Raw genomic sequence first — 16,508 nt, 5'->3', positions numbered from 1 at the left:
CTTGCTTGATGCCATACCTCAAATGTTTCTTAATCAATTTGCCAGGTGAAGTTTATGTAGGTTATGTACAGAATCTGCTGAACAGTTTTGGAATTGTTAGCAGTTATCCTGGGGAACGAATGCAGAATGTGAGCTTGGGATGCAAAATACCAGGAAATGTCATGCCTATTTTTAGGAAGGGGAAAAAGAAATCTGGAAATTAAATGTCAGTCAGCTTACCTCTCATTCCTGGAAAAATACTGTAATAAGCAACCAAAGAAACTAATTCCAATCTGCTATAAAAAAAAAGGTCATTTATATATATATATATATATATATGTCAGAAATGGAATGTATTGAACCTTTCTGGGGATTGGTAGCAGGCTCTGTAGGTAGGAGTGGAGCAGCAGATGTCACACATCTTCATTTCAGCAAGGCTTTTGAGACTGCCTCGTAAGTTGTAAGAAAGCATGGTCTGGCAGAAGTTACTAGGAAAGGGGTGGCAAACTGGAACGTTGCACTTTGCCAAGAGTTATCAGGAGTTCCCTGCTAAACTGAAGTAATCTGTAAGATCTGCCCATCCTGAGCCTTGGAAGCTGTTTCTTCTGGTTTGTGTTTGCCGTGATTCAAAGGGTATTATTTGGAGTAAGTCAGATTTGGAGCAAAGCCATTAGCAAGCTTACAACAGCCCCAGCTGTTGCCAAAAAACCTTAAATAACCTGGTTTAAAATGTCAGTCTTTCCTAGTATAAAACCCAGATACATCAAGTTGTAGTGCTCTCCATTCAGCTAAGGATGCAATGCGCAGCATGCAATAAATCCATTGCCAGTAGTTAGTGTTCTAAGGCCTCAATGCATGCTAGAAAAATGAAATAATGTTTCACCTATATCTTTTTACCACACTGAAAACTATACGTCTGGCCTCTGTTATACTACGTCGCATACTAAAATCTGTCTTTAGATGGCTGCTGGGTGCATAGTTTATAGAAAAGTATAGTGTTTTATGCTATGTCGACACTTAGTGAATCATGCTTCCTGATATTTATTGCAGTAATAAATCATTTGCTTGTTACTACTGAAGAATGTTTGCATGTATCTGAAGGTTTTTTGACTTCTTAGAGACCTACTACAACCGGAGTGATTGAAGGTAGCAATTGATGGGTTATTCTAATAGATGATAACACAGAACATAGCCACAGTTGACCACTCAAAGGTTACCTTTTGTTTTCTGAAGGGGAAGATAGGGGATTGTTGTTTCAGAAAGTACATAAAATTGACATGCTGAGTGCCTGTAAACATACACCATTTCCAGAAGACTCACAGAATGTCATCCATCTATTGGATGAAGATCCTTAGGACAAAAATTATGTGTAATTTCTTCTTAATACATGAAAAATACCTGTATTTTAAGGACATTTAGGGCTCTGAGTAAGCATATAATCATAAAATAGTCACAGCGTACAACAGTTAATGTACACAACAGTGAGTACGCCAAAGAATAATGCCATAATTATAGCTCCTGTAATCATTATGTCTTATTGTGTCTTCCCTGCTCTTTTTTATCCCACAGTTGGTATAAGCTTTTAAGCAGATGCCTTGGTTTTGCCCTTTGCAGTTTATAGGCAAATCACTGCTGTGTTGATTCTACAGTCATTGTCAGCAATTCAGCAATCTCAATTTTCTCTTATGGTTTTGGCAGAGATGGAATGCAAAGTTTTTAACCTTCCACTTCCCTGATACTTATTTGTCTCTTGGAAGCAAAGCTCAAAGCTTAAATAGAAGAGCAGGCGTACCCTCAACAGTAACACATTCTTCTCCCTAGAGTTCTCGAAGGAACTGACTATTTAAAGAAAGAAATGCAGTCAGTATGAAGGCACAAATGAAAAGACTAGAGTCTATAATTTGAGTGGTGTCTCTTTTAATGAACAATAGCTCAGATTCTGTAAGTATAACTTCCAAACAGAGTATATTAGATTTCTTACTATAGATATAGAATAGCTAAAGATACAGTCTATAGGTACAGAATATATAGAGAGGTATACTCAAGATATATAGACGATATATGGTGGAATCAGAAGTTTATATGGACCTTTATTGAGACATGAAATAAAGCCGTGTGAGCATGGATTTCAGTTCTGAATATTTCTGCTTTGAGAAGATGAGAGCACTGGAATTTGCCCTGATTATTATCCAGAGGACTCAGTGCATAGTAGTACAGCTACCACAAAATAGATGGGATCTGGCATGATGTGGACATCTTTACAAAGATTCCTTCTAAAAGACTGAAGCCTTTGTAGTATTGCTTCTTCTGTGTGTCCATATGTGTCTCTGGTTTCTTCCTGCAAAGTCTCTGGAACAAAAGTAGCCCCACTGAGCAGAGGGTAGAAATAGAAGTTCCCACAGCCTTTGTTGGACTTGGATGCTGGGTTAGAGGAAGAACCACCCTGCTGCCATCTGTGCTGAATTGAGTTCATCAATGGGCAGTTATCTCCAAATGAGCTGTAGGATGCTGTTTGCTCAGCCACACAGTCAGGGGAGGTAGAAGAAGCAAGAGCTCAGAGGGTTTGTCTTGTCTGCTGGAAAACTGCAGTAGAGCTGCTTGGAGAGAGGATTGAAGGCAGAGCAGGAAGTCTTCCATTTTATGGTGTGAGGTAACAACAGAAGGTAGTGGGGCTGTGGGGTCAGTGTTAAAGAAGATAAAGGTTCTGTTTAGATATTTATCTCTATTTTGTTGGTGGGAAAGTTTAGGGGCATAAGATGCAACTTCTGAGAGAAAAAGCCTTGCTATTTCTGCTGCTCAAAATGGTATATTTGTCTTCCTGGTGTCAGGTGCTGCTTTGGGATGCAGACTCTGTTTGTACTTTGCAGCGCAATACAATAGAGCAGCTGCTGTTTAATGCTGCTTGGCTGGCGTGGGCATCACTTTACCCTGTCAGGTGATTTCAGTTGAACAACAAACTTGCATCATTTCACATTTGTTGGTACTACAAGGAAATGTTTGCAGAAAATAACAGGAATGCGGAAATGTGAGGCATGTAGAATTACAATTGTGGTTCAGCAAGTGGTTTATGTCCTTTTGTTTTCTTAAAGTACATTCTTGGTTGAAAGCAGTCTCAAGGACCTGTTCTAAATCTACATTAAACAGATGGAATACAGTTTGAAGCAGTGAAGTACTGAAATTCAGAGCTTTGGGGGTTTGCTCATCCATCTTCACAGGTCATCTTAACGTTATCCTTTTCTTATTGCTGCACACTCCCAGTGGGGGTTCACTGCCAGTTTGTTTCAGGGTTCAATACGTAACAGACTGAGCAACGTGGGCTGCACATTTACAGCCACCGCTATGTGATGGGCTGGAAGTGTGTGTAACAGAAAATGATGATGGGATGGAAGAGTAGGGTTTCAGGTGGCTCAGCAATGCTAGTGAACACCCAGGTGCTTTGTGTGGGATAAAAAGAATGGTGTTCCTTGGGAAAATGCTTTCTGTTAATGTTGTTCTTGCCATAGAGATTACCAGCAAATATTATTGTGATACGTCCTTGAGGTGTCAGAGATTCTGCTTCTGAGAGGCAATAGGAATGTAGAGAAGAATTCCATTATTGAAGGGTTTGGTTTTGACAGGGAGTTTTTCTCTTCTGGTTCCAATGCTGTTGGAATGAGTTTCTTTAACCTGACAGTCCCTCTGCTGCTTTAAGAGGGAAACCAGTGGGATGGTGCTAGTGGCCTTGGTACCACTTCTCTTGTGAGGTAACTCACATGTGTTGCCTCAGCTGTTCCTTTTCAGTTGCCAATCTGTAGTGAAGAGTAAAGAAAGAGGGAGGAAAAGGTAAATATTACATTGGTGACCTTCTGGGTTAAGTCATATGAGACTGCTGTATCTGTAGAGCAATATCATTAGGTCTTGAAACTTAGTTCTGTGCTTGTAACAATCCCTACCTTCCTGTAGGCACTACTGGCCCATTTGAGGCATGGGGGAACAGAATTAAAACTATCTACTACAGAAGCTCAGGCTCTTGAATGAGCTGAAGGAGGAACTTGAGCCATTCAGTTGACAGAGGGATCGATCAAGAAGCAGCTCTGACACATCTGCAGAGGTGTGTGTGTGTTAGCATGGATGTGTGCCCTCTCTTCAGCTCATTCTCATACACAGGTACTCAATTGGAAACAAGATGTGCCATGACATCCTCCCCCAGCGGTCCCTCTAACTTTACAGAGAGTGTATTGAGCTGAAATGTAGACTTACGTGTATCGAGTAACTGTGAGCTTACACTCCTGCATCATAGCTTTAAGAAAAATCACAGTTCCTGGGTATTTGTTCATGTTCTGTTTCGGGTTAAGTATTAAGCACTTGCACAGTGTGCTTTTGCTGCCTCAAAACAGGGTTACTTGTGAACTTATTTCTGTTGTTTGTATAAAGTTTCTTCTCAATGAATGAGGATTTACCATGTTAAGTACTATGAACCTGCAAGAAGGTGGCTTTGTTCCCTGTTACTAACAAGTTAACATCTATTTCAGATGGTCATTTTTTGGATTGGTTTACATGATTCAGGAAGGGCTGCAGCATCACCAAATACATGTTTTGGCTCTTAGGTTTTGGGTAAAGAACATAGGAAAGAAAACAAGAAGTCTACCCAACAGTCCTGCCTGACTGCCTTGCTCCCTATCTCCTTGTTACCTGTTTTCATTATTACCTTCTGAAGTGTGTACATTGTCACTGGCCTCATTGCTCTTGCTCTCGCACAACCCTCTTTTGCCATTCTTTTGGACTGCATTTTTGTCTTGGGAGAGAAGAGGTTAATTTTCACATTTCCTTTAGCAGAGGATCCTGCAGAGGTGATTTTGAGCGTTGTTTCTGTTTTCCAGCTTCTGAGTTCAGTAACAACAGGATTAAGAACTTGGAAGTTAAACACGTAGACGTCCATCTAATTAAAGGGATTGGCTGTTGGCGGTTGTATTTTTCTTTCTCATTAGCATTCTGTTCATCCTGGTTTCCTTCCCTATCTCCATGTTCCCTACGCACTCAGCTTGTAATAAAAGTTGGTTCTTGAATGTAAAGAAGTGTGTTAATGCACCTGGGAAAAACATGCACAGGAAGGAACTGAATTTGCTTCTCTCTAACCTAGGTAAGGTATAACAGAATGTTTCATTGTTTATACTGATGGCAATAATCAAAGCATCCATTCAACACTCATAAGGATTATTTAAGTTGAAAATTAAGTACATTTATTTGTTTTCAACAGAAAAACAATCTCCTATTTTAAGTTTATACCCCTGCAGCCAAATGATAAGGACATTTTAATGTTTTCCTGCATCTATCTTTTCCCATTCTAATGTGTTGCAGGATTAGGGGATAGCTGATGCTGCCGTTAGGTAAATGTGAGCAAGTAGAGATCCTCATTACAGGGCAAAGTGGATAAAAAGAGTCAGTAGCTGAAGATGATGGAACTGTTGTGTCTACTGTCCATTAACTCAGTAATAGCACCTCTTCTCCCTGTGAGGGGAATCGCAGGGAGCAGCATTTTGCTGTATTGCAGGAGCAAATCCCTAAAACCTCTGCAGCAGGAATGTCTGCAAGTAAGGAGATAAATATGTGAAGACAGATTGCAGCAGAGACTTTGGGGGCATCAGAGTTTTTCTGTTCCGGTCTAACTATTATGTAGAATTACTTGCATCGGCAGGGTGTTGAGCATTCTGTTCACAACCCCAAGAATATAAACTAGGCTGGTAACACGCATGCGTCTCTCCCAGGATTTGTGAGTTCTTTTGCCATGTAACTCACAGCTGAGTGTTTCTTCAGCACTGAAAATAAAACTGCTCTGCAAAGCATATTGTGGTCATAAAATCAGAGAAACCAAACTGCGTCTACTGACACTTCAGGGTTTCATTTGCCTGCTCAATAGGCATGGTGTTTATGGATCATCCAGCAGAGGTAAACAAGGCAGGTGCTCAGATGTGTGCTCTCTATTGCTCTTCATTAGAGGGAATGTGTGGAGCTTATAGTTCAGTATCAAAGGAAGGGAGTTGAAGTTTTATGTTACCACTGGGGCTGTTTCTGTAGTAGAAGTTGCTGTCATTCTAACCAGAAGACTGGCAGGATTTACTACACAAGCTTTGGCCTTCTGACTTCCTTAAGCTTTACAACCAAGAGTCCTGGATATGTGTCACTGCTCTACCACAGGGAAATTTACCACAAGGAAATTTGTGTCATTAGACTCAGAAGTCAAATGAGCAATAAGTCATACAAACACATCTGTGTATCGATTGCAAGTAATTGAAAAATAATTGGAGATGATAGGTTACTATCTTCCTGTGTTTGGCAGCACCATCCAAGTTGAAAGCAAAGGAAGAAAAATACCTATCTGTTTTGTTGCTTCTTTAACCATGCATTGTTTACATGTTAGTTGGCCATTGAACTGTTTCTTATGAGCTTTGGAGTCAAGGGCTGCAACCAGGTTTCAAATGCAATGTACAAATGGATCCCAAAAGGGATCTGTATTTCTGAATGTCTAAAGGCTATCTTCCAGCACATTTCATTTTAAAATACACTGATGCTCACATTGAGGATTCATAGTTTTTAATATATAGAGCAATACTTTGCCTGGGAAAGGGGTGATCGAATGGTTAGCTTTAGGTATAATTGCATTTCTCCATCTCTTGAGTAAACCCCCTTGTAAGTTCTCTTCCCACCTTTTAGAATCATGTACCTGTGCTGTACAGCAGCTCTCTATGTTTGCCTCATTTATCGGAGAGAGGAATCTCTCCTTTTCTTTCTGAAGAAATTTTGTCTTGTATTAGTTTTGACTAGCAGTGTATATACCTAACGGGATAGATAAACTGCTATTGACAGAGCAGTATTTTCCAGTTGTTTACTGTGCTCTGGTTCACACAGCAGTGACAGGAAATCATGTTTGGGTAGAAACCCTAACACCAAATGCTGCGGTGCTATTGCACTTTGCTTTTTATTCCAAGTTTCCGGTGTTTGGCTTCATATGGATGTTTAATGTATGGTTGAATGCATCCAGCCTGGCTTTGCTTTTATGTCACTGTATGGCCTATTTATGATAGACATACAGCATCACTGCTTCCTTTTAAATTTCTGCTGAAGTTCTGCTTATATATATGTATTTTAACCATATTTTGTTGATGTTTTGCTGTCACTGACTTGAAGTGCTTAGAAATGTTTGCATTAAGAGCATTAATAAAGAGTCTGTGATTGTCTAACTTGACATTTCTTCTGCTGTTTTAGTTTCGGTAAGCCCAGGATTTTGCCATTTGGTGATGGACATTTGTTACTAAATGTATCTGTAGTCGGTATTGAGGAGACTGCTGAAAGAAGTAGTGCAATGCCATGAGTTACTAGAAGACTGATGTTTGGAAAGCACTGCTCACCTGCACAGTGTGTATAGTGTAGGAGATGTTCAAGCAGTTAAAAATCAGAAAGCAAGAAGATGCTTTTCCTTAAGTCATAACAAAATGCCTGATATTCAAACTGAAATGCAAGGGGGAAAGTAAGGAGCATTAAGACTTAGCACTTGCATAATCCTCTCCATCTTTTAAGTGCTAGAGGTATTAACTATTTAAGCCTCTAGATACATTTTTTCACCATAGAAAGAGATACATGTATGTATTATCCTTTTCCTCTCAGCAAAGCATACAGACAGAAAAGCTAAATAACTCACCCAGTGCTACACTGCGTGTCACTGGCAAAACCTAGATATACCTGGCTCTAGGGCTTGTGCTCAGTTCATGCTGCATAGCAGCAGTGTATGTCTTAATAGCGTGTGAGTAGAAATAAATGCACAAAATTACTGTTTTGATGTAGACAGCAAACCTACGGTACTGTATAATAACTGTACAAAGAATGTGCAGCAGTAACACAAATTGCTAGTTGTAGTACTGCAGCTTGCTAGTCTCAGCAACCTGCAGTGCTCTGTGTAGCTAGTGTTGCTGTTGTATCGACCCAGGCCACTAAATCTTTAATTATCTTTCATAGTAAAACTTGTCTAAATAAATTGCTCTGTTGCTACCCGGTACTGTGCTCTTTGGCAGCAGGAGACGGTAATGCTGGAGTCACTTGCTATTTTTTACCATCTCCATGATCTTTGCCTAAAGATTCAGTACTATTAAAAGGAGAAGTAATGCATCTTAAAAACTAATGGACTGCTAGGCTGTTAGTTCTGGAGCATAACGTTCCCTACTCCTCATCAGAACAGGGGTGTAATATGTTATGGCTGTGCAGATTTTCCTACCCTTTGAAATCCTCCCCTTTATTTCAACATACTTGTATTTTGGATGACCTGAAGGAGTTAAATGGCCAGCTCAGTACTGCTCTGCTCACCTGTAGGGCTAGCACAGTAAGTCTGGATGATGTCTGTAAGATGGACCCATATTTCTAGCACTAGAAGTAAAACAAAGCCTCTGGCACATGTGGTGATAAATGGTCATTGCAGGTGTCCTCTTGGAGGTCTTCCATGTGTGTGGCTGTTTCATCTTCAATGCTACACAGCTGCCATTAGGTTTCATGATTACAGCCAGGTGATTTCTGTCAGTGCTCTGTTTACTCAGTATATCAATTGTAGATATACTCATGTGTGTGTATTCAGCTGCTGAAGAAGAGTTTGTTTCAGCTGAGAGAACTGACCAAACATGTTGGAGATTTGCATTGACCTGTCAAGAGATTTGCAATTTTATTTCCAAACTGTAGATACTTCAGTTGCTGTGAATCCCTGCGGTGTGTTTGGACAGCAACAGCTGTGCCACATCTTATTCTCAGCTGCATCAATGTGAGAATGGATGGATTTGAATTAGATATGTGGAGAATGGGGAATAAAATGGCAGAGGTGGTGCTGAGGCAGATACAGGAACATGAATAACCAGAGGCTGGGAGTGCCTAAGCAAGCACAGTGTGGCACATTTAAATGTATCTGCTAAATCTGTTTTTAAGAGGTTGAAGCTTTCTTGATCATTGTTGTATAATCAGTCATCTCTCAGTGCATTGCCCTGTGACAGGCCTGCACTGCTGCTAATTTGTTTTACAGTTAGTGCAGTTCACAGTCATGCCTTTTATACTACAGAATAAAACCCAATCTATCTCAGTGAAATAATGGTATGAGGATACAATATTGCACAGGAAGCTCTTTAATACTTGACTACAAACCACTCTACCACATACCATTACATTGATGTGTTGCATGGGAAGTGCAGCTACAATTAAATAACAGAAGTTTTCCTTTTACAGTGGAGGAAAAGGAAAATAAAATGGTGTTTGGGAGAAAAACAGCATCTTGAATAGTGGGTTCAGGAGAAATATCATAAAAAGGAGCAATATTCATGTCTGCATCTGAAAGCTGAGCTATAAAATCCCAAATGATTGTGCTTGCTGTCAGTGAAATCAGCCAGCTGTGTAGATCAACAACCTCTGATACTTTTTAACTGCAACGTTTTGTTTAAATAACCCATTTATAATAGAGAGTTTCCACTATTATCCTTTGCAGTGGTTGCTAGCTATGTCCATAGCAACAGATAGTGATGTTGAAAGAGGATTTCAGTGTTTTGATTAGATGATAAACTGAAAGAGAAGAAAATAGATACTCTATTTACGAGTATCTTCAATGCAGTAGGAGTTTTAGAAGAGAAGACTGGAGAAAATGGACTTAATTTATTCTTTGGGCTCAGTTGTTGACTGAGGTGTAGGTTTTGTCTTGAAAGTCCATATTTTTCTACTAGTTTGAGAACTGCTGTTGCTGGAATAGCACATCCAGGCACACATCAGTGGTGTTCAGTATGATAACACCCAAGAGCTGTGTTTCAAGCACACATGGGTTATTATATCAGCTGTACTAATTCTTGTTGCTTAAAATGTAATAATAATTTAAAAAGCGAGTATATTTGTGTGATGATTAAGTTACATTAAACAAGAATTGAAGCGGCTGAATTCCTGGGGGGGAGAGAAAGAACATTTTAACATAAGTAACTCACTTATGATTATTCTTTGGTTTGTTATTGTAATTGCTTGCTTCTGGATTGGCAGCATTGTCTCTCACTGCAAACATCTCCTTCATGATCAGTTGTGTAGTGATTATCTTGGGGTTTGTTTTGTGGGGGTTTTAATCTCTAGGCCAGTAATTGCTTGATATGAGCATGATTTTAAGTATGTGTTTGGGATAATTCATCTGAGCATCCTTTCTGGGAGTCTCTATCTCCAAAGACTAAAAATAAGCTTTTTTTTCTGAGGCAAACTCCTAAGATTTTTATAACAGACTTAATATTTGATGATTCTGCTTACATCAGAGATGCTCTTTTGTCACAGTCCTGCACCCATCTGAAAACACTTGGGATGACTTTTGGGGTGTTTGTCGAGTACTCTCCTGCATGTCACGGTTTCTAGATTACTCTTTAGGATTGGATGGTTGGGAGGAGGTGTGGATGGTTCTGATGTGGTTTTGGGGGGGTTGACTAGCCTACGTGCTTAAATCTAGTAACCAAAACTGAGTGGAGGCCACACACTGGATGTGAAACAGGGTTATTTAATATACTTTCCAATGATACCACTCTTTGCACCTCTTGTGAGGTTTGCCTGTTCCATAGTCAGTAATTCCTTCTCAAATAACAATGCTTTGAACTTGTTCATTGAGCTGCAAACCTCAGTCTTGTAGAGAGGCTTAAACAGGACTTACACATTTGGAATTCTAATGCTGTTTTCCACAGTCTTTGGGACTTCAGCTGCAGACTTAGGAAGCGAAATCTATAATCAGTCAACAAACACCAGTGAAAATATTAAATAATTCCAGAACAATTCCTTCGTTCCAAGGACAGACCCTATGGGTTTCTACCTGATACAGCTTTCCAGTCAGGTAGTGGATCACTGATGATTTGTCATGTACAGTTTTCCATCTACTTCCATTCCAGCCTTACCCTTGTTTTGCACAGAACAGGCTTTGTGTAATGTATTCATGAACAAGCATAGAGAATATAGCCTTGCTTAACCCAGACCTTAAAACTCTAAAACTAGTGCTAGGGGGAGGATAGTGAAGCCAAGCTTAAAACATGGAAATACAACTGCTTCCCTCATTTTCTTCTGGAAACATATCTGCTAAACCTGTTAATAGCTTGTCTTCATTCATTTCACAACAGCATTCAACTTCTGCCTGGCAATTAGGACTGCCTTGGTTATTCTTGTGTAACCTGGGGACGCTTTCATGAGTAGAAAGCCAGTTGCTTCCCAGAAGCATGTGTTGTGCCATGGCATAGCTAGAGAAGCACTAGTATTAACTGGCATGGATTGTAAAATGAATGCATTAATTTGTACACTTAATATTTGGGTTTTAATATTTACTTTAATATTAATATTATTAATATTTTAATATTTACTTTAATATTCAGCTGTGTAAGTATGAAGTTTTTGTTAATAGATGCTTGAAGGTTGCGAATGCTCCATCCCTGGTGGTGTTCAAGGCCAGGTTGGACGAAGCCTTGGGTGACATGGTTTAGTGTGAGGTGTCCCTGCCCGTGGCAGGGGGGTTGGAACTGGATGATCTTAAGGTCCTTTCCAACCCTAACCATTCTATGGTTTTATGCTTCTATGATTTGGAGCTGCAATATACCTGGAACCTGAATAGTGGCATCCAGTCACATTGCCGTAGCACATAAACTAGAATTTTGCTCTGTTGAGTCCTGAAAAACATGAACTGTTTGTGAAAGACATGTATTTAAATGTTTTTGTATAGCAATACTCCATCAGAACTGGAAGACACAAGGGTGCTGAACTGCTCACTCTGTTAAGCCATGCATGCACTACTCCGAGTCAGGATTTCACTTGAACAGCTGTGGGTTTAACTGAAGTGTATCTGTGTGGTTTTTCCAAAAGGGGAAATCCACTGGGGATGTCTTCTAGTAATTATGCTGTTATTACCCCATAATCTCTCCTTTTTCTATTAACACCACTGTTACGTGTGGTGTCTGGCTCATGGAGAAAGATCAATGCGAGCTATGTAATGTGCACAGAAGTTTTTAAAAGGGGAACTGAGGTTTTCTAGTAAAATATAGCTTGTAAAGAGGGATTGATATTCGTATTAGCTGGAGATAATATTGGAAAAGAGGCTTTATGAAGGCCTTTGTACTAAAATATTGCACACTGGTTCATGAGCAGATGGCAGCCTGCTAAGAGAAAGCCTAATCAGGTTACTCTGTGATTTTCATTTTATGATGTTTTTATAACCTAGTATTATCTATTTATTCTGTAATCTCATAGACTAATAACCATAGCAAATATCTGACTTTTGGGAATTATCTTGTAGAGTAGATTTACACATAGTATTTTCACATAAAACCCCGTTATTAATGAAAATCCACTTATTTAAGATACTGAAGAGTTCATTTGCAGCATTTTAGTAAGTGATGCAATTTTCAGTGCAGGGAAAATTTATTTCATTCCAAAAAACTTTGTCTCAAATGCCTTCATAATGGTATCCCCTTTGGAAAATTCTCGTCACTTCTAAAGGTCTGATTAATGTTCCACTGATGGTAACAGATTAATTTCCATAACCTTTAGATCAAATTTAGAGATTATTTGGACCAGAATTTCTAGGGTATTTGGACAATTTGGAAGGCTGCAATTTAAAATCCCAGAGTGTAACTAAGTGCTAAATTGTGGTTGCAATAATGGAAATGATGAAAACCTTGTTAGGTTCCTATTTATATGTTCAGATACTCTGAAGAAGTGGGTATGTGAAGTGACTTGTCCCCATCATTGCTGCCTTTCCCACCCTGTCAGAGTGCAGTCTTTGGCTAGGTAGCATGTCATAAATGTAGCTTGTTCAAAGTTCCAACTCACCTTCACTCTGAGCTCAATCTGCCCTGGCTGCCCTTGTGGTAAGGGTGTTGCTGAAATGCTCGTAGGACATGAGATAATACTGAATCCACCATTATAACTGCCTACCACTTGCAGACATGTTGCTGTATGTATATTGGCTGCTGTTCCCTACAGGCTTCCACTGAGTTCCAAAGAAATTTAAGACATTTTGCTATTAAAATGTAACATTTAAAATGCTACTTTTCCCTATGCTCAAGAAATCCTGAAGGATCAGTCTGGTTAGTTTATTTCTTGGTTGCTTCTGTCTCAAAAATGTTAGATAGAACCTAGTTGGATACTGCTTGAAAAGAAAGCAAGATTTAAATGTTCACGAATTCAGTGTTGGGTATGAATTAGGGACAAGCCCGCTCCATCTGCTTCAGTCAGCTCCCTCAATGTGCCGGTGAACTGAGCAGCCAGGAATTAGATTTGCTTTGGAACATTAGCATGGTGCTGTCATGATTTAAGAGTTGTATCAGACAATGCAAACAAACAATAAACCCAAGACAACGTGTGAAGGCAACGTTAGGGTGTTCTGTGCAGCTGTTATGCAAAAAGTGGCTGCAAGCCTGGTAAGGACTGGGGCATGGATCTGCAGATGCTTTAGAAACATTGGAATTAATGAGTCTTTACAACGTGACTAATGGACTTTGCTGATGCACGAGGCTCAGGCTTGCTCTGAATAAAACTCCCCAGGTCTGCAGCCTGTGAAGGCTCAGCTCTTGCTCTGTACCTGTCTTTAGTTAATGAAATTGAAACATGCCATTTTTCACAGAACTTTTAGGATACCAATAGCTCATTGTGGGATTTGTAATCGAGCATTAATTTGACCTGTGTAATCGATGACCTCAAGGAGTTGTCTTCAGTAGTTGCTTTCTCATCTTTTTCTTTCTATGTAACTGAATAGCAAACATTTTGCGCTATTTTGAACATGTAATTTATTAAGTTTAGCCCTTCTGCAGTGATATTTTTGGTTCAATTGGTTCATTTAATACTTTAAATTTACTTACATTTCCCTTGCGTTACATTTTGCCCACACTCCAATAAGTATTAGTGTATTATATTTAAAAACCCACTTAATTCTGAACAATTTTCTTAATAAATATATTTTCCTTTGCTCTTGATTAGTAGATGAGTATAATGGTTTTCAAGTCTAAAGTTTCCAGCCAATTTAATACAGATACCAACAGCGTGCATTGCACCAGTAGTCAAGGCTCGCCTTTAAAACTCTGGGTACAGTTGCAGCTGGTATCAAAGGAGCCTGAAGTATACCTCAGTATTTTCAAAGAGTCTTTTAATGCTGCTTTCTTTTGAATGAAAGTAGAAATGAATGTGAATGTCATTGTCTCTAATTCAATTATTAGCACTTCATTTGAATTTTATCTTTATTTGCTTTATCAAGTATCATATTAATTGCATTTTATATCCCCACTCTAAATCTATCACAGTTTCTTTGATTCATTTTCTAAGTCAATTAAGCTAGTACAGGTTCATTGAATAAAGGGGAAAAAAAAATCCTACTGTGGGGTCTTCTTTAGTAGTTTTTATAATAAAACCTGTCAATAAAGATAATTCGAACAGGCTCTTTAGCTGATGTGTAATGGCTGATTTTAAAGCTGAAAACACAGACATATATTTTTCAGGAGCTTTGTATTTATTGGGGTCTAGAGCACAAGTGTGATGAGGAATGACTGAGGGAACTGGGGCTGTTTAGACTGGAGAAATGGAAGCTCGGGGGACCTTACTGTTCTCTACAACTACCTGAAAGGAGGTTGTAGTGAGGAGGGAATCAGCCTCTTCTCCCAAGTAACAAGTGATAGGACAAGAGGAAACGGCCTCAAGCTACACCAGTGAAGTTTAGATTGGAGATTAGGAACAATTTCTTCACCCAAAGGGTTGTCAAGCATTGGAACAGGCTGCCCAGGGCAGTGGTGGAGGCCCCATCCCTGGAGGTATGTAACAGACATGTAGATGTGGTGCTTGGGGACATGCTTTAGTGGTGGACTCGGCAGTGCTTGGTTAATGATGGGACTCAGTGAGCATAAAGATCTTTTCCAACCTAAACAATCCTGTGTTTCTATGATAGCATTATAGAGATTCAGTGTTTGTATCCGCATTAGAAAATTGAAGGGTTATGAATAAAACACACATAGCCATTGAGTACTGCTGTGTTCTCTCTAGTTTTTTTTATTCCCCTTCCTATGCAGTAAAGTGAGTAGGAATGTGTGATTTCCCCATTTGCTTTAAATGATTTTTCAAAAGCAAAATAGTTGTGAATTATTAATGTTAACTACACCATGCCAGTACAAGGAAGTTTGTTATTGATTGATTAGTGCATGAATACTTTGACTTAGCACTCAATTTTTTGGAGGCCTATTGATGTATGAACTTGTTTGATCCGGTATAATATAATATTATATATTGTTTTGACCTCACACTCCAAGATTTGACTGTTAGTACAGATGAACTCAGTGTGGCTTCTCATCAAGTAACCTAAGTGAAGGTAGGAGTTTGTTGCTCCAAGTCTTGCATTCAGATTTCCAAGTCTGGGCCTGTCCCAGTCTGCAGGACTGTCAGCGTTTGGCTCCACAGGCTTTCTCTGGAACTTTTCATGTTCTTTTATTCTTATATTGGTTTTGAGCTTCCTGTGTTCTGTTCTGTTAAGCCCTTAAGTTTTTACATGTTATCTCTAGATTAAACCTTTGTCTCTTACAGTCATGAAAAAGACCATCTAATAGATGTAAAATGCAAAGTAATCGGAGCAAAAGGGTGATGCTGCCTACAAGGGGGTTTATACAGACATTTGTTATGTAGCAGCCCTAAGCAAGAATAGACTTGTGTTATGCGATGACATTTGTTGAGTCCTTCAGGTCTACACCTGTGCTAACTACAGGGTTGTGCTTTTGTACCTGCTTTAAAGGAAAACTCTTCTATCTACACACAGATCACTTGTGTATATCAATTAGGCTCTAACTTGCTGATGTTCTTGTCTGTGATTCTGTGATAATTAGTGATGCCATAAATACAAAAAGTTTACCCTCTGAGGTTCTGCTGCCTTTGATTTCTACTTTCTCTGGTGTTATTTCCTGAGCGCCACTCTGTAATAGTCTAGTTTTGACATGTTGAAGGCTGTCAATAAAACCAACTTTGTAGCATACTGATGTTTGCCAGGACTGTCATCAACCCATAATGATAACAGTTTGTAGTATATTCGTCTCTGTTGTCATTTGCCATTTCTCGTGCATCTTCTTATTCCCACTTAAACAATTGTATTTTCATGTGTTGGAGCTTTCTGCATGCCACCATAAGCATCTTGCACAATCTAAACAGAGAAGAGGCATCGCAGATTTAAGTATTACTTGTGAATGTGTTTGAAACTAGGCTGGTTTTGATTTCCCGGTATCTTGATTTAGACGACCATTGAATATCCTATCAGTCTGTCAAGTCTCAGGTGTTGTATGGTTTTTGCCTAGTGGATACCATTCTCCTGGTTTCAAAGTCATCCTTTTCTTTCCTAAACAGAGCCATCACACAGGAGAATCAGCTGGTGATCCTTGCAACATCAGTGTCTGATGCGGGAGGCTACTATGTCCAGGCGGTCAATGAAAAGAATGGGGAGAACAAGACAAGTCCCTTTATTCATCTCAGCATAGCAAGTGAGTATCCAAATTGTGGATAATATG

At 39.3% G+C, this 16,508-nt stretch overlaps 1 protein-coding gene across 1 annotated transcript in view; it reads left to right on the top strand.

Annotated features, from left to right (window-relative positions):
* Nucleotides 1–16,508, top strand: part of SDK1 (sidekick cell adhesion molecule 1) — a 411,616-nt gene that overhangs the window by 181,158 nt on the left and 213,950 nt on the right. Inside the window, exon 5 of the mRNA XM_005145297.4 lies at nucleotides 16,348–16,481. Coding sequence (XP_005145354.3) covers nucleotides 16,348–16,481 — 134 coding nt within the window. The remainder of the gene's footprint in view (nucleotides 1–16,347; nucleotides 16,482–16,508) is intronic.

Source organism: Melopsittacus undulatus, chromosome 8 (genome assembly GCF_012275295.1).
Source record: "Melopsittacus undulatus isolate bMelUnd1 chromosome 8, bMelUnd1.mat.Z, whole genome shotgun sequence".
Classification (NCBI taxonomy): Eukaryota; Metazoa; Chordata; class Aves; order Psittaciformes; family Psittaculidae; genus Melopsittacus; species Melopsittacus undulatus.
Note: the sequence above shows the minus strand (reverse complement) of the source record. Positions and strands in the feature narration are given on the sequence as shown.